The sequence below is a fragment of the Corvus cornix genome, chromosome 2 (genome assembly GCF_000738735.6).
Source record: "Corvus cornix cornix isolate S_Up_H32 chromosome 2, ASM73873v5, whole genome shotgun sequence".
Taxonomy (NCBI): Eukaryota; Metazoa; Chordata; class Aves; order Passeriformes; family Corvidae; genus Corvus; species Corvus cornix.
In genome coordinates, this window is record NC_046333.1 from 53,733,243 (window position 1) to 53,752,222 (window position 18,980).

Genomic DNA, 18,980 nt, shown 5'->3' on the forward strand with positions numbered 1-18,980 from the left:
GAATTATGTGAAAAAATACATCTATAGCTAAACTGCAAAGAATGAAATTTTTTTAATATTTTGACCACTCTGCAATCCCTCTAAACTTTATAGTCAATTGGATTTTTAAAAGGTAATGACACAAAGACATTACTAATCATCAATTATCTTTATGAAACACAAAAATAACAGGACAGCACAATAGTGGTGGGTTTTTTTTACTTTTATAACTACAATTTGAATCATTAAGATGTTAAAACAAAAAAAAGGTTTCAAAGAACCAACAGAATTAAGTCAGAATGAGTAAAGACAGAAGACATATTCCAAAGCAACAAACTATCTTTGACTGTGCTTTTAAAACAGTTTCTAAAAATACAAAACGTTACAGCAAGAAAGAATGGCAGAAAATTCAAAGGAAAACAAACAGGCTCACTAGCAGTGAAACCAGTGAAGTTCGGTTTCCTACGATTTATCTTTTGTTCAGTAATTCCTAACGCTTAACCTAGCTGCCCCAACTCCTCCAGGCTAAAACACAGCTAAGTTATTTATTAGGAGAAAGTTCACCAGCAGTAAGATTGAGTAAATTATGATCTTGTTATGATCTTCCATAAGCAAACTGAGATCTAGTAATCTCAAAGACAGTGCTAGGAGTCCCACTACAGGTCCCGCAAGACCAGACTTCACAGAAATTAACAGTTACATAGCAGGAAACAACCCTCTGCCCACAAAGATGGACTTGACTTCAAGGGCAATGTCTGATTTATGACTTTCTTTTGTGTCTGAAGCTCTCGCCAGCTGAATGTTTGGAGGAAGGGTTCACTATTGCCTTGGTTGCATAAACTGCTGAGCACCTCTGGCCCAAATCCAACAATGCACTTAAGTATGTGCTTAACTGTTTTGCTGGATCAGAGTCAGTACATTCAGTAACATATGCAGGAGAGCTCTGCATCCCAAGCAATAAGCTGTTAAAACCCAAGGACAACATTTACAAGGATGATTTGTCTGACAGATAAATGAAATATCCTCCAACTGTAGGAGATTAAAACCCTAGCCATAGCAACATCAGTGGTGGCACTACAATACACACCTTTTTGTACTCACTTTGGAGATGCTGCAACAAGGCTTATTGAGCTGGGCTTTCAGTTTGCATGTTTGATTTTTTTTTTTTCCTTATTCCCATTATAATACACACCTCTTCTAAAGGGATAAGACAGCCTTAGGAAAGAAAACTTAGTGTACAACTAACTACTACAGTATTTCATTGTTAAGACTGCTTTTTCCACACAACTAGGTGTCTGGAGAAGCCAAGACTACTCCCAAACTTTTAAAGTTTACTAATGACATGAAGAACTGCAAATACAAGCTTTCAGAATCTTAAACCTCTGATTGAAGTTTTATAGCTTGACTCGTACACTGAATTGCTATTACATGACCATTCATGAGAAAAGCGCCTACACCTTGGAGAAGATTAGAAAAAACGGTGGAGTACTTTACTCCACAGCAGAAAATTTTCACTGGGTGTTTAGGAAACAGTGGCTGTAAAGCAAGAATTCCACATTTTAAGTGTCATCCAAGCACTAAACTCTTCAATGACAAGTCCAATGGCTCCAAAGCAAAGCTGCCCCATTTGTCACTATTTCCCACACAGAGATCTTCCATGACAGACTACAGAGGTTTCATGGAAGTAAAATGGTCCGCATTCAGTTTAAGGAGAAAAAAAGCATTAAAACCGAAAAAGAGAGCATAGCACTGGGAACTTACATCTTGCTCAAGAAAAAGAGTGCAAAACAAAGCAAATATAGCAACCTCCTGATCTCTTATTACTTATTACTGCAGCCTGAAGTGTCTGAATGTTCAAACACTTGTATTTGTCACAAAAATTTTCAAGTTCTCTACAGAAAGGGCATTCTAAACAAAGTAGGTCTGGCCAAAAGCCCTTTAAAAATAAAAAAGAAAAACAACAACAACAACAACAGCAACAACAACAAAAAAACCCCACCATGCTAAAACATTGAAACAAAGTTTTCAAACAGTTCTTTGAAGAAAATTATTTGTAATTTCAGCCACAAGGAAGGTTCCTCAAGAGGAAGGTTTTCCCGGTGTTTATAGATTACAAAGAGATAACAACCATAAACATGTTATTATACGCTTACCTTGGATACTTCTTCTTTTCCACTGTTGTCCTTAATGAATACTTTTTCCAGTTCAGGGCTTATTCCTTCTACATTACACGGCACACGTGAAGCAGTTGATTTTGGCACTGAAATGTTTGACAGTGGCATAGGGACTGATCTGGAAATACAAGCCTAGAAGGTAGACAGTAACATGATTTAAAGACGGAAAACAGAATAAAGGCACAAGTCTGAGACCAAAACTAAAAACATTACTAAGTAAGATGCTGTGTATTAATTTTGCCATCCAGAAGATCATCTTTACTTAGTGAATTTAAATAAAAACAAATGCCTGCATAAATAAAAACCCAATGTATCATCTCTACTTAACTCAAAGAAGAGTTGTATAATCAAAGCATTCTATGACTTCACTTGGTAGTAAGCAGACAGGTGTATGTACTTTCCAGAGGCACAGACTACAGTTTACACTGCAGGGGGACGGGGAGCGTGTGGGGCCCTGATGCTAATGTTTTAACTGGGATCCAAAAGGCATTTCATAACATTCCTAAAGCTTAATGACTCAACTGAAATATTCACTTAATGCACTTTTACTCTCTTTTGGTTGGCTTTAGCGAATGAAAATTAAAACATTCATTCTGAACCTTTAATTTCATTAGCTTATAGCTTCTCAGAACTTTATGTCAAAGGTCTTAAGAGAAATCATCTTGAGTTTAAGACAAAAGCATGTAAGTAAGTAAAAAAATGGCTTTCAGAAAAGCCTGTCGAGTGGAGCTCTGTTACCAACAGGAAACACTCATAAGAATGCACACACATCTCGCACAGTCAACCTTAAAAGCTTCACCTTGGCAGCAGCTACACTGACAGCCATGAACCGTGTTCACATGTCAATCAACGTGTTCTCCTCCTACTCACAGAATCACAGGATGCTTAAGACAAAACGTAAACATTTTTTTTGAGTTCTTATCAAGTGAATCTTGCACAACGTGCAGCTCCCAAGGTGCAAGTCATTTGCAAGCCGTTCTCTGACTGCCAAAACACAATGCCTGCAGAATGGCTCTATCAGAGAACACCTTCCTGAGAAATCTAAATGTCACATGAGCAATGACAAAGTGAGCTCCAAGTACTAAAGAATGTTTCTTCACAGCGTATGTCCTAGGTGGGTTTCAATCTGTGTCAAAGACTGTTTGCTATGTGACTATAATGGCATAGGTACTTGCAACAGCTTACTCTGAGATGTAAAGCAAAATGCTTTTCTATGCAAAATGTTGCAGGACCCTTTGTTACAAAGGCATAACAGGTTCAGGAAAAAGTATGAAATTCCTATTGTCTTCACTGCATTAGGTTTTGACCACAAGATTTTACCCCCACAGAAGGAATGTAAGGAATCAGCCATTACAGCTCAACCAGCTGCTGTAACTAACTGCTTTACAGAACACCCGGTAGCTAAAAAGGTACTCAGGAAATACCATGACAGAACCAACATTTCAGATGTTCAAAGAGTGGCCTGTTAGTAACAGGCACTCCAAGTTAAGGATCAACTACTATAGGTGAAATGTAATCAGGACTCAAATATCTGCACTCCCAAATAAGCCATGATTAAATGCTTTCTACAAGTGGCTTAAGGTCTGTGAAGGCATTGACTGAACCTCACCTGAGCTTCAGAACTGTAATGTGGGTTGCAATTTTGCTGACACGTTGTAATGACTAGATCATGACTGCTTTGGGCATCCTCCACTGCACCCTGCTTTGGTACTTTCTTTTTCTTTATTTTCTATTTTTATTTTTTAACTAGCCCAGATAAAATTAGGTTGCAAAACTTATAAGCAAATACCCTCCACAGGAGCTTTGAAAGTTTACCACAAAAGATTAGTCTTGGAAGCAAGTATGTATCCCTGGAAGCACAGGCTTATCTGGCCGTGCCCAAAACTTTTACATCATTACATATTTCAGTTGTTATCCTGGTGCAACCCTTCTTTTATTACATGATGACCATCAGATAAACTCCAGTGAAGGTACAGTGTATCAGACTTAAGCATTTCAGTGTACCACACAAGAGAACACAAGACAGGTGGGAACGCTCAGCAGGCTATTCAGCCAACCCTGGTAAGGTGGGAGGCTGTTAATACAAGGAGCTACCCCCACTTACCTGAGTCTGACTGATTGCTATATGGTTGCCATGGAGAGGTGACTGACGTTCCTTCTCTTTGTTGTGACGACTGCTCTGCTTACTGCGCTGAAGCTGCTGCCTCAGTTTGGCAATCTGCTGGAGAGAAGTTCAGGTCAAGTGAGAATGAGTTCTCGAATGGGTAACTGCTCAAATCTTCACGTATCAAGTGAACCATGGACATTTTAAATCCTCTTTGGAGGATTTTATAGGCATATGGGATTGCCTTTCCTTAAAGTATGAGCATTAAAGCTTCTTTCTGCTTATCAGATACTCCAAAGTATCTGCCCTATTCGCCAACCTAAATACAACAACAGGCTTAGTTTATTTAGTGAATTTCCTCATTTACACACAAGCACTGTAATATCTGATGCAAATAAAAGGAGTCAGAATGACAATTTGTAGCATTTTCTAACCTCTAACTGGTTTAAACTGGGGACTTTGAAGCCTACAGTTTAATTTGTTTGATCTTAAACCAAACCATAATTTTTTAGTGGTAATTCATCATAAAAGTAAAGAGCCTTCACAAACAACTGGCAATCAAAATGCACTGCTCATCTTTGAGTACTTATTTAATACATTCAATAGCACTTCCCTGCAGGCAAAATTATCACAAATTCCTTCAGGCAGATGGAATTATCTTTCCTACTGTCTGCTGCAAAGATGTCTAATCAAAAGTTACATATTTTAAATGTCAAATGCAACTAAAGCCATTATCCATTTGACCTGCTCCTTAACAAGAAACCTAAGAATTTCATTTGGGGATTCCTCTACTTATTTATCCCTCCTGGGAAACTTCTACATGAAAGAGAGTACTTACCTCTATAAACATTGTCTCAGAAGTTTAGACTATGTGCAAATTCACACAACAGGTACAGACACTTCCTTAAAACCGGATAATTTGCTCCCTTAGGCTCAAATCCTACTGTTCCTCATGCTCAGCTCACTGGTATATAAGGCCATGCATGGCCCCATTTCATTTTTAACTCAGCTAGAGACAGAATTTTTAAAAACCTGAGGGCAAGTAAGGAGAATGAATGCACATGGAATTCATACATCAGCTGGAAACTAACCTCTCCTTCTGAGTGACAGCTTACAAGTACATGCACTCTGTGGTTATTTCCAAGTAGTTAAATATATCACTGGTACTCTTGCAAAGCAACTCTGTGGCAGAGAATCACTTCACATCACTCTTCACAGTGTCAGAGATGACAGTGCTTGGTGAAGAGGTTTGGATGGAGCTTTGCTGCAGGCTGTGAACTTTTCTTTGTGCTGCTTCTGGTAGCACTCACAGAAGAACAATCTACCTTTAGGGCTTCATATCAAGTCTTGCCACAGCTCGTTACCCATATTTAGAGAACTGCTACTCAGAAATGGCTGAATGCTTTGATCTTTAAACAACAGACAAACAGTTCAAGACTTCCAAAAGGGTCTGTGTGTTCAATATATCCAGAAAAACAGAGCCCTAATACAGCTGCATTACTTACACAGATGAGCTACATTTAGAGAACTGGGACACTAAGCTCTTGATAAAAGGTGCAACTCAAGCACCATGTTGCAAGAAACTTCGGAGTATGAAGAGATATTTCACCTCTAAAAAATATACATATGTTTGTTGGGAACTTTTCCCTTCTTCCTGTAGGAGTAACAGCAATTGGGAAACCTAACTCCATAGAGGAAAAAACATGCAGGTAACTACTCTGGTAAATATACACACATTACAAATATCTGTGTCTTACATTGGAATGCTGAAGAATGGGGAGAACTGGGAAATAATCTTCATCTTCCCTTTTAAAAACAGAGGAGAAAAATGATGCCCAGATCAGAAGACAGCTGTGGACAGAGATGGCTGGCTACAAGAATAATCAGAAAGCAAGGAGAGTGCTGTATATAAATCCTTCCTTTCTACTGCCTCTCCTTGATGCCATGCACTTCCTCCTAAATCAAAAAGTTAAATACACTATTTTGTTTAATTTAAATGAAATATGGTTTTTGAGTTCTCCTCAGGAGCACACTATGAAAAAAAATAACTACACAATACCACCTCAGAGGTTTGGCTGACTGATTTCTGTCACAAGTAAGCTTGCAAGTCTTTGAGGACATAGCCTCTCACCCTAAAATTTGGATAGTGAAAGCTCTAAATGGGAGAGTGTTGATAGGCTGGTATGTCTCTAGGCTAGCCAAAAACCTTGAAGCTCTGATACTGTGAAAGGAATCAATGGATCCCTGGAATTTACGGTTCTCTCAGCCACCTCAAGAGTATGTGTATTTTGGCAGTCAATTCTTGACACTAACAAAGAAAAGACTTCTTGGGTCACTGAGGAGAAACGGAAGAGGGAAAATAGTTGATTTGACTGTGTATCTGGAGCTGATACGATCACTTAAGCCAAACAAGCAATGCAGTGAAGAAACAGATGTGCCTTCTTAGATCATACATCCTTAGCCCTGAACTTGCAGGACCCTAACTGTCCCATGATGTGGTAGTTACCTTTCGACAAGAAAATGAGAAAGTAACAATGGGCATATAAAAAGGAATTCGCCATTTCTTATTTATCCTGCAGACCTGGGAGACAGAGGCCTGCTGGTTGTCCGTGCAGTGTCAATGAGTACATGAAATTCGCTGAACTAAATGATGCTCCAGCTCTTCACCAAGGGGAGTCCACAGTGTTCTACCACTTGCTAAAGCTAATTCTGACACTGCAATAGCTCTTTTTCTTCTATAAGATTGTCTTTTAATTACCAATTATTCTCTATCTCAACCTGAAATAAAGTCACTACTACTAACAGGAATAGACAGCTGTGCTAGCTTCCTTGAAGTTTATCTACACCTTCTTCTCAGGTAGAGAAGCATCATCAGAGCATCAAACATAAGCAAAATGATCTACAGACAATTATGAGGTACCCTAATTCTTACAAAACAAATATAATTTATGGAGTAAAAAAGGATCTGAAACATATGCCTTGATGGCACCTGTTCTACCAATTATCTCAAAGAAGCAGCAGATCCTTTCTCTTGGGCACTCAACTGATGCAGCTAATATGAGCTAGGGAGCCTGCTGTGCGAAGAAAATGGTGCCAAGTGAGTGGTATCAGGAAAACAGGCACTTGAAGATCCACCATCAGACCAGATCTATTCAAAGAAAATAGTGCCAAGGAAGTGGCAGGAAAGGAACCATGTGCTATGCTGGGGAAACCAAAGGGCAGTAACAAAACACTCCATTTTCACCGAGCAGCTAAGAACAGAAAAGGTTTGGGACACCACGTCCCTCACACGCCCAAGTTCTGAGCACGAACATGACTGGGGCATACACAGTCATATTAAGGAACATATGTAAATCATCCCAAAAAGATTTCACGTGTATCCTAAAGCATCCACTTGTCGAAGACATTTAAGTGTTAGCCTTGCGCATGTGTGCACTTAGATCCATAACATGTGAATTATATAAGTAAACAAATTCAAATGTTCTCCCTGCCTACCTAACTTGAAGACATGCAGAACATTTCCTTTAGATAATACAGCTATTTTCTTAGAGGATACAGCTGAAAGTAAAACAAATTTTAAAACAAGAATCAAGGAATTTATAAAGGAGTGAACTCAATTTGAATGCTACTTCCAATGTTCGAATGCCCTTTGTTATTGAAAACTGTTTTGCTACATTTTGATGGGTAAACATATATGTAGTGAATTTCAAAGTACATCTTTTAATTCACAATTTGGCAAGTACTCTCATGTGACTGCATGGAGGGGGAAAACACAGCACAAATCTGTGCACATTTCAAAAAAAATTAAAGAGAATTTTCAGCCTTTGCTCTTCCAGTGACTGTTCTCTGCAATGTTGCTGATGCAGCGGAAAGACTCTTTTCTTCACCTATTTTAAAGTAATTTATAAAAAACCCCCACCAACAATGAACACCAAGGAAACACAAAGATCAGTGCATCAGAAACCTACACAAAGTCATTCAGGGCACAAAGTTTCAATTTGGTCTTAATGGTTTACTGTCAGTCAAAGATAAAATGACCATCCAGGATTATTAAACAAGTCAGGAAAACCCCCTACAAATATATTTTCTGCTTCCTAAGTATTTCTCCAGCTCTAAGCTGTACAATGAATAATATTAATTTTGTCTATGCCACTTGTAATATGCATGCAGTCTAATATAACTAATGGCACTAAACTGAGAAATAACAAAATTAGGTCAGTGCTTTACAACACTGGGATAATCTGAGTATCTTGGTAGTTTTTCCCTTTTGAAGGGACCTAGATGCAGACGAATATGAAGGAACCTGACACATCCCACTGTACCTCTCCAAATGCTCACTAATATTTACCAGTCAATAGGCTGTATTTCTACAGCTCAGGCTACACAACATGGTAACTTCCTACTGCTGAACAAACCACAAACTCCTTGGTAATGAGTGAGCTCCACCTCAATCATGAAATGTTTGTTAATAAACGAGTTAACCAGTAGGTCAAAAAGCAAAACAAGCATTAGAAATTCACCCTAAACCTTTGAATACAATCTTTCAATTGGTATATGAAAGCCCATTAGGCATGCAAGCTCTCATATTCAATTCTCTTCTATTCCCAAGTCCTTTTCAAGTACTCTGAAAGAGCAAAAGGGACCTTCCAATGGGGGGCTGTTGCTGTCTGTGTAACAGATATAGCACAGAGAGCTGCTTAAGGGAAGTGAAAAATCAGCTGTCTGAAATATGTCTTTAAAAACCTATACAAAGCGAAAACTACTTGCTTTAAATAGAGGGTTTTTCCCAGTTCTGGGTAAATTCCAGTTCAGGGTAAGCTATAACTAAAATTGTCCCTGAACAACATCAACAGAATTTCAAACTAATTATTCAGGTTGAAAAGGGAAAAAATACCAGTGTTTTTAGCCATTACTTGGTTTGTATCCAGTATAAAGACTGATAGCAAGCTTCATCTCCCAGTCAAGACATGTACCTACTGAAATAATGTTAAAGCAGTCCGGCATCATCTTAGACAAGTTACACTTAAGACTTCTTAAAATCAAGTAGTAGAGCCCTTCAGAATAAACAAATTCTTTAAAAGCAGATTTCCTTATGAAATTATTAAAGGGAAGTTTATATTGAGAGCTGGGGACTTTTAAATTTCTAACAGACTCACTACAAGAAAGCAAATATATCTATTTCAGTGCTAGACATTTAATCCTGACACATACCTATCCCAATTAAGGGCAAAGTAAGTTTTACTACCCAAAGTGAAATCCTTTTTAAAAGTGGTAATTCTGAATTCATTTGCTTGCTTGGGATCTTAAACCTATACACTCACTCTTAGTTTTTACGATACAGATCTTTAAAAAAGAGCTACCAGTTGTATTAAACAAATGTATCTCATTTTAATAGTACTCAAATTTAACCAAGAAAATAATTTTTTTAAACTTAAATGCATATTCAATCTTATTTTATCAAAACCAGTAACTATCACACAAGTGTTTAGCTAGTTTACAGAACCAACATATTAAAAAAAAAAAAAACATGCTAGAAACCATCCCATTAATTTCTGAAGCAAGAAAACATGAATCCAAACTGCAAAAACAACCCAAGGAAACTGCAAACAGCTATCTACTTGTTTACTGTCAAACGCTATGGGAAACAATTCAAAATTCTAAGCAGAACAATGTTACCTACACCACACATAACAAAAGCAATTGCCCAGGAGAAGGTGGTATTTTCATTTCCATTACTTAAGCTCTTGCTTTCAGCTGCCCATAGTTTTGTCAAATATCTACCACGCAACATTCTGATCTTCTATCTCCTCCCCATCAGACTTCAGTACAAGTGTTACAGTTGTTTAAGAATGTGATTTAAAATGAAAGGGGGGTGGAAGAGATTTTACCATTTTATGTGCCAAAACACATTACTTTAGCTTTTTACCTGTATAGTTCTGTTTTCCACTGTTTTGGATGAAAAAGCCAAACATTTGCCTGGGGGTCCTTTATGCTGCAAATGTGCTCTTCTAGTCCCTTGGAAGAATCTTTACATTTGGTGAAGCTTTGGCAAAAATTTCAGTTTGCACATGTTCAAGAAAGATATCTGGAACTGGCAGCTGCATTTGTTAACAATTCTGCCTCTCGTGGGCTTCACACTTTGAATAGAACCACCCCAGAGAATTCCTCCTTCCAGGAACTGCAGATTACTGTGGCACAAAAAAAGTGAGTGCACAGATACTCTTGGTATTGAACAAACACTTAACACCCACCACACACAGGCTGACACGTGAGGGAAAGGAAAAAGAAAGGGATAAAATAGAAGCCAAACAATGGAGAGCCAGAACTGACAAGGAGCTGGAAGGTAACAGAGTAAGAGCTCTAAGAGGGTAGATGACGAGTGCTGGATGATGCATGCAGAATGACACTGGGTTATGAATCCAAGGAACTATAAAAGGTAAGAAAACTGTCCTGAGTAGCTTGAGAAAGGAAAACAGAGGAAGGGGAAGAACTGTAAGCTGAAGAAGACAAGGGCGGTTTTGGGGCGAACAACCATTGCAAAGTTTGGATAGAAACAACTCCCTTCCACAGAACCTATTTTGTCCAATGCATTCTGTCGAAAAAGGAACTGTGAAACACATTGGCCACACATTTCTTATCTTTCTCGTGTGGTCAGTACACCAAGAGGGTGGCAACCCAGCACAATGGATCACTGTTATCAAATAGCAGAGACTTGCTTATATGCTGAAGGTTTCACTATCACTGACAGCCACAGGCCTGTGGTGAAGTACAGCTGCCTGTTGCAAAAGTTGATAGGGAACTGCCAGAATACGAAGGATAGTCTCTCAGTAAAAGCAAGGAAACATTATCCTAGAAAAACAGATGCTCCTCCTGTCTGTATTATAATTTCTTTGTGCTGGTAGGTAAGGTTTAAGCCAAAACTTCTCTGACACAAAACTCCTTCTGCACTAATTTCTGATCACTTAATCTGTGATTCTGAATGCTTCCTCACAGCTGCAGATGAAGTCATCCAGGCAACTGAAGGCCCATGTTCCAACACATCAAGGTTTCATAAGAGGTACTGAGTGAGATGGGAACAGAAAAACCTCTTTGGATCAACCTCCCTTTGGCCCAGGTCCTCATCTTTAAAAATGAGGCTATTGCCACCAGTGGATTGCAAGATTATTCCGTATTTGTCAAATGTGATTTTAAAATTTGAGTAATTAAACTTGCATTACTCCTTTTGATAATTACTCTATCAATGTCTGTCCAGAAGAGGAATATATACTGCCTCTAACTTCTTCTCCTAAGATAACCTATACATTTCTTCTCATTTTTGAATGTCCTATTCAACAGAGAGTCAGGAAAGAACATGCAAAAAGCCCAGAGTATGAGGGAAAGTTACACCTCACGGGAACATGCTGCAGGATTTTTTTTTTTTTAAGAAAGTGCAGAAGAAGAAGAGAGGCTACACCCTTCCTGACAGCGGCATGAGGCTGAATGTAGCCCCTTATTAGGTTCTGGATAGATTTAGTTACTCAAACTCTGGACAAAATGGAGGTTACTGGGACAAAAACTGAGATACTGTCATTTCAGCTGAGCTGGAGACCATTTTACTGTATCTACTTTCTCATGATGCAAATCCACTTCACTTTTGGAAGGTTCTTTCTAGTTGCAATTATAGTCTACAGCAAAATATTTTTGACTAAAGAGCATTTCAAGTACTCATACCATTACTGTATCAACACCTTTTTGTGAAAGTGGTGTCCTCTCGATCTCCAACCTAAAATTTGAACAAAATTTCTAAACAAGAATATGTTAACACACCACCTGACACTTTGCCTCTTTCAGGAGAGCAGCATTAAAGATCAGAGAGCTAACTAAGGTAACACTGAACAGAAAGCGAGCAACAAGAAGCTGGTTCCTCAATGCTCACTCTGGCCAGTCTTTCACAGCCAATGCTTCATAGTATGCAGGGAGGAAGTCCAACAAGCATAAAATAACAATCACTCTTCAAACAACTCTTAGATTGGAGGTAAAACCTGTTTCAAAAGCAAAAGAGGAGAGGGAAAGGGTGCAGATTCCATGACTACAGCAAGGGTTTAAAAAATATCTTGGGCTTATCAAAATTTGAAAGGCTCCACTGTGTAAAACTTCTCACCTCTTTCAGCTGATCAGCACTTCCCCACGATGCTGAGCGCTGATGTGATCTCTTTTCTGCTCCCTCTTCAGCCCAACAACTGGGTGTCTAGAAGGGGGGGAAAAAAAAATGCACTGTACTGAATTCTCCAGGTAAGACGAACTTTTGGCATAAATTACTGCTTTACTCTTTAGGCAGTGTCAGAGTTACGTGAATAAATCTCAGAATCTGATATGCAGCACTAATAGTCTCAACAAATAAAAAGCAATACAGAAAACCAAAGCTTTGTAAACTTGCATTTACAAAGCACAAGAACAATGCACATTACTGAAGAAGGAATCAGAGGCCTGACAAAAACCTCACCTGGCTGGTCCCACCCGGTGCCTTGGTATCCATGTCTATGTTTCACTCAGCAGACAGTTTAGAAAACACAAGATTAAAAAAACTGTACAACAACCTCAAGCCAGGATTCACTTCTCTCACCTGTCTTCCTCAACCACTGGACCACACAACCAATCCCTTCTTGCTAACTCTGACTTGATAGAGTTTGATACACCTTTTATTATTTTTGGCACCAACTTACATGAGCAGTACCGTAACATGCAGGCCTTTTTCAGCCATATCTCAAAGCCAAGATGTTTGGGGACTGTCCTCAGATGCAGGAGCTAAAGTTAAACCCCAAAGACTGAGAAACATCTGAAAGCCCAAACTCTCAACTACTATGCTTATTCGCCACAAGGCTATTATGAAAATTGAGGTTATCCACCAGAATTCCTGACCAAGAGAGTCACAGGAACAATGGAAATATCTAAAATTCAGGAAGAGTTTGGGATATCAACTATATAAAACACAGGGCTACAGGCACATAAATATAAAGCTGTTTATGTTGGGGGCTTTTTTCCCCAACAGCTTCTACTGGTATCAGCTGAATCTTTCACAGTAAGTCCAAAAGAAATAAAACCGTACCACTGAAAACAACAATTTGTCCATGGGGTTTTTAAGGGAGGGGGCCACTGCTGAGACTTCTAGGGAGACAGAACCCCAGCCGGCAGGACAAATAGGATCTGGGATCCACATCCCTGTGGGACGTGTTCTCAGGCATGGAAACCCTGATCCTCCACAGCTTTCCTTACTCTTGCTTCCTATCTAGGATCTAGAAACTTCTGTAGTACCCACACGGATAACACAGATTCTGTTTGGCTGAGGAAGGAGCCTGGGCACCACCTTGGAGAACACCATAAAACCAACAGCTCCTCGCTGCCCTGCAAAGGGAGCCGAGAGCAGCCCCCAGACCAGGCCCCTCCAGCTAAACCAGGCCAGGAATGGCACCATCAAGCACAGAACTGCATTTTAGAGCATGGGCTGCACCTTCATAACCACCACACCGCCACAGCATTACACAGCCTACAGCCCAGCGCCTAACTCATCAGTGCTAATATTTAATGTACTCAGTCTCTGTGTGCACAGGCCTACTCAACCCTCTTGTGTTTTCTGCCAGCCCTGCACTTTCCATGGTTTTGGTGGGGCTTTTTCTCTGCTATTTTTACACCACCAGTAATACTTCAGCCAAAGGCCCAGCAAGCCGTGTGGGCGACTAGAAAGCAAAACGGAAAAAAAACAGTCCTGAAGTTTTTCCTGCATGCTCCCAGAAAAAACAAGTTCTTATATTAAAAATTAAGAGTTCTGTGTATTTATTACTTGACTCCGTCACGTAATACCCATTTCTGTTTGGGTCTGGGGAAGAAACCAGAAGATAATGCGGTTATGAAAAAAATAATAAAATCAAATGTGAAAAGTTAAAACAGATACTTAAAACTACGTGAAAGACAAGGCAGTCCCTCAGCCAGGCAATGCTTAACTCTCCTGACCCAAAGCAGAGCCTCTGCCAACATGCATGTGCCACCTGTGTGTGCATCTGCCTGCTCTGCATTTTAACAGAGCCACATTCTAAATAATTACTTGTTTTTGCAGATCAGGTACTTACCATCTTCTCTGGAATTTGTGTGAAAGACATTCTGTTGGGTTTAAATGATGGTTTTTTTTAAACACTGAAGTGGCTTGCAGATTTCTACTGAACTAGAGAAAATGAGGAAAATTTTTTACTTTTTCAAAATCACGGGCTTTCACAATCTGTTACAATTTACTTTCCAGTTTAAATTGCTCTTACAGTATTTTACTATATCCCAAGTACAGCTGGGATATAGTGCCACACCCTCACACAACAACAGCATCACAAAGGGAATTCTCAGAAAATTTATCTTTCAAGAGTGTTTTCTGAATACAGCACTGCTCCACAATTTGGGGAACACCAGGATGATGCAGAAGCAGGCAGTTTGGCAGTTTAAATACTTACTGGTAGTGCAGGAGGGTGTAGCAGGGATCACTATAAGCTCATATCCTTTCAACTACAGCTTAATAAACTGAAAAGATACCAAGAATGTAAAAAGCCAAGTGACTTTCTCAATGAAGAGAAGTACACTGTTAAAAAACAAAACAAATATATAGAATACATGAGCTTGATAGTATTTTTAGTAAACACAGATACTGATCCAGATAGCAAGGACAAAAAGCAAACTAAAATCAACCCCTGAAGTTCATCAACAACACCGACTGTTAGGAGAGAGAGATGGGAATCCTTATATTGCAGAGGATTTATTCAGAAATCAAAAATAAAAATCAGAAAATATCTATTCACTTAATCCTAAATTTTGTACTTGTTCAAGTACGCTTTGACATTCTCTTCCACTCAAATAGCATCTCCCTGGAGACAAGGACTACATGGGTGCTTTCAGCCCCTGGTGAACTGAGTCAAGATACAATCCTTCAAAATATACACAGTATACAAGGGGCACACTATCTGTGACCCCAAATTTTACCTACAGTATTAGATTACGAGCACTGTATGATGTTCCTAGCACAATACTGAAGTTGGACAACATTATATTAATGTGCTACTTAGAGGCAGATTTAAAAAAGAAAAAGCTTTACAAAAATAATACAACATAAGCAGTTACTACAATATTATAGCAAGGTAGTCTTCTTCAAACCACAGAAATTGCTGCTTATAATATATTGTAATCCACATTATATGAAGAATAGTTTTGGGTTTGTAACATCAAATCCTTGTATTCAAGCAAAAACTTTCAAAAAACAAACAGAAACACCCCAGACTAGTTGCAGTCAAACAGAAATTCTGCTTTTCTAAGTTTAGCTTATGTTTGACCACCTCGTATCTCACTTAAATGCTGTCATTTAGACCACAAATATTGATGGATGTGTAGCATCCACAATCTGTCACATTTCATGAAAATTATTTACGACTTCCACAAAAGAGGCTAATCAATGGAAGCTGCAAGTGTACTTCTCAAGTGTTAAACATATGAAAAAAAAATTAAAGTCAAACCATAATTCAGAATTGTATCAGAAGAAAAAAATCTGAATCACAATAAACAAAACCACAGCTGCTGCACCTCAAGTCAGAGAGAAAGAGTACCTCTAACAGTAAGAGAGGTCAGGCACCAAATGTGAAACTAGTAACATTTCAGAGCAGAAAGAAATTTAGAGCATCACAGAAGTGATGCACTGAACTTCATGAAGAAGGATTAGTCCTGCTAAGATTTTAGGGGAAGAACCTTGAAAACATTAGATAACGCATGCTGCACCTACAAAACATGGATCCTTTGTTTTCAAGATGTGAAGGTTTATGTTCCATTTCAGTTGACATATGGGACAGGACATGCTCAGAATGCCACATCTGTTTGCTCTCTTCAGTCTTCATGTAAACCATAACCACCATTGTTACTCACCAACCTTGTGGAGATCAGCACTTTTTCCAACACGTTTGGTAATCCTGCCTTGCTTTTCCACCCATGCCAGGGACATACACCTACATTCTTTCCACTTATATCAGAATGACTGCATAGCATACCAACCTACCTAAACCTAAAATAAGACTGTATTACTTTAAGTATCTCACATTTATTGCCAGCCCTTCACTCCAACTACTACATCCAGCCTGCATTCTGGAATACCTATGTATGTCCACGCTTTACAGGGGAAGCAATGTGTTTTTGAAGAACTTCCACGTTTTAAAGAAACCCAACAGCAGCACTAGTACGTAAGAACTGATGGGTTTTCAGGTATTTCTAAAGCATTCGAAGGCCTTCTAGAAACTTCACAAAAAGAAATTGCCAAAGCAGTTAGAAGTCAATTTTATAGATGATGACTCTTAAACATCAAATTATGACTCTTAAACATATGTTACCAGGTTAAGTAAGGTTCGAAGGACAAACTCATAGTTCTATGACACATCTTATTCCCTGTTCTTTCTGCCAGTGTACATCATTAAAATATCCCATAAAATCAATGACAACTAACAGACCAATAAAAAAGCTTCATGGAATTGATCCTCTTCATTTATGACTGTTAACTTTAGAGCAAAAAAAAAAAAATCTACCCAGAAGAAAACAAAACGTGCCTAACGAGAGCTAACTACATTAAAGCCTTGACCTATCCACAAGAAAAACGTATTTTAGCCAAGCATTCCAGCCTAGTAACTCTGCACTGTTCTTTAGGTTAGAGAGAAGTAAAAATTCTCAAAGGTGTTTTGCCAACTTTCTTTCATTTCATTTGTGCAATACCTAATTGCCATATACAATGAGAAAAACTGGATTCCAGTTGGATTGCTGGATATGCCTCAGTCATCAATTGGAAATTACTGGATAATAAATATGCCACTTGGCCATTTGTTTGTTTCTTTGTATTATTTAGATAGAGAAAGATTACACAGATTAACTGGCAATATTTTTGTTATGACATTAACACCATGTTTCTTTTTAATCTCTCTTTTTTAATTTTAGAAATATCTTTTTAATTACTTAGCTACTGCCAAATAATTATATTTATCAACTCTGACAATTATCAAAAGGTTTCTGAAGATTCCAAGGTTAGACACAGCCATTTCTATATCTAGTTGTTCTTTACACTATGAAGGGGGAAATACTTAAACGATGAAGCATAAAGAAGTGATGTACAAAATTGTTCCATCAGTGCTCCAAAAGAGACAGAAAAAATGGGGAAAGAAGTTATACTGAGTTTTAAATGGCCTTAATGAAAAGTTCAGATTTTAAAAAAGGAGAGGAAGGTAGGACAATGAAGGAACTCAGGAAAGGGAATCACGAAGTACATCAACAAATGTAACTTCCTACAACAGGAAGTTTACCTGCATTTCTGAAATACTAAAGCATGACTAAATAAAATTGCATACCTCTGATTATCCAAAACGTGCTGCTCCTTAAAGATCAGCTAGTTGTATGCAGATGCACACACACACGCATGAACATACACACAGAATTCTGAGAAATACTGATTTGTACCAATACCACAATGCAGTGTTACAGTGTATTTTTCCAAAAGCAAACATAACCACCTCACTTCTCTTCTGTATTTTCAGTCAAATCACTTGAGGCAAGTAAGAGGGACACAGAAATATGAACCGTAGTCCTATTCTCCAAGACGTGACAGAAACTAAACCAAACAAAATTCTGCTCCCTCCCATCTATTCTTATGAAGAAACATTTTACTCATGAGCGTTATACAGGTTGAAAGAATTTAAGCGGAAACAAGAACTTGGAATAAAACTCATTAAACGTTCATCTGATCACCATGAAGACCAGAAACTGTCTCTCTTTCTTTAAAAACAAAAAGTCTAAGAAATTTGGAACAGCCATAATTACAACCTGAACAAAACTCCACAAAATCTGGATTTTAGACTAATGTTTAATTAGGAACAAAACATACCCTTGAAAGAGAAATAATTATTCCACCTACCATGTAAGTTATACTGACAGCATTGTTCATGAATTTATAAGTAAAACAAGAGATAATTTACTCTCCAATGAAACATGCTCGTACAGAAGAATGGTTTATTGATTTTCATTATCTTCTTTTTATTTAACCTAATTTGCGATGCATGCACCCTATCAACAACTTGGAACTCATCCTTAGTTCTCAAAATTAGATATACTTCAAACTACACAGAGCTCAAACAACAAAAACCCAGACACACACTAAAACATAAGACAATGTTTTATGATCATCTTAAAGCCTTCCTAGTGAGCATTTTATTTGGGAAAAAAAACCCCACCAAACAAAAAAACCCCTCAAACTGGAAATCACTGAGGAAATCAATATGCTTGTTACATTTTACATATTCATAGTCCCAAGGAGTGACTCAGCTTAAGCACTGATAAACGCTTGAGTTTGGCGTAACTTGGAAAAAAAGACAGCTAATATAATTCTTTACTAGGAGATAGCCACAAATCCAAACCCTGAGATCTCACTGTTCCTACCCCTTTGAAATAATACTTGATTTTGTAATGACAGCAGTATGCTTTTCCTCTCTGTTATACCTGATTATGCTGAAAAGGTAAAACTTCATTTTTAGTTTCTGAATGAGGCAAAAGGAGGCAGCCAACAGTTCACATAACCTGAACACTTACTTGAGCTCACTAGGAAAGCAATTTTACTGCCAAATACTTGGAGCTCAAATATTTATAGAACACTTTGTTTATCTTTTCTGTAACTAGTGAAAAGGTTTGTTTGT

The 18,980-nt window shown here is 38.3% G+C and overlaps 1 protein-coding gene across 1 annotated transcript in view; it reads right to left on the reverse strand.

Moving 5' to 3' along the window:
- GLCCI1 (glucocorticoid induced 1) overlaps window positions 1-18,980 on the reverse strand; it is a 54,372-nt gene that overhangs the window by 13,606 nt on the left and 21,786 nt on the right. The window contains 3 exon segments of the mRNA XM_039549262.1: window positions 2,133-2,285; window positions 4,258-4,374; window positions 12,398-12,484. Coding sequence (XP_039405196.1) covers window positions 2,133-2,285; window positions 4,258-4,374; window positions 12,398-12,484 — 357 coding nt within the window.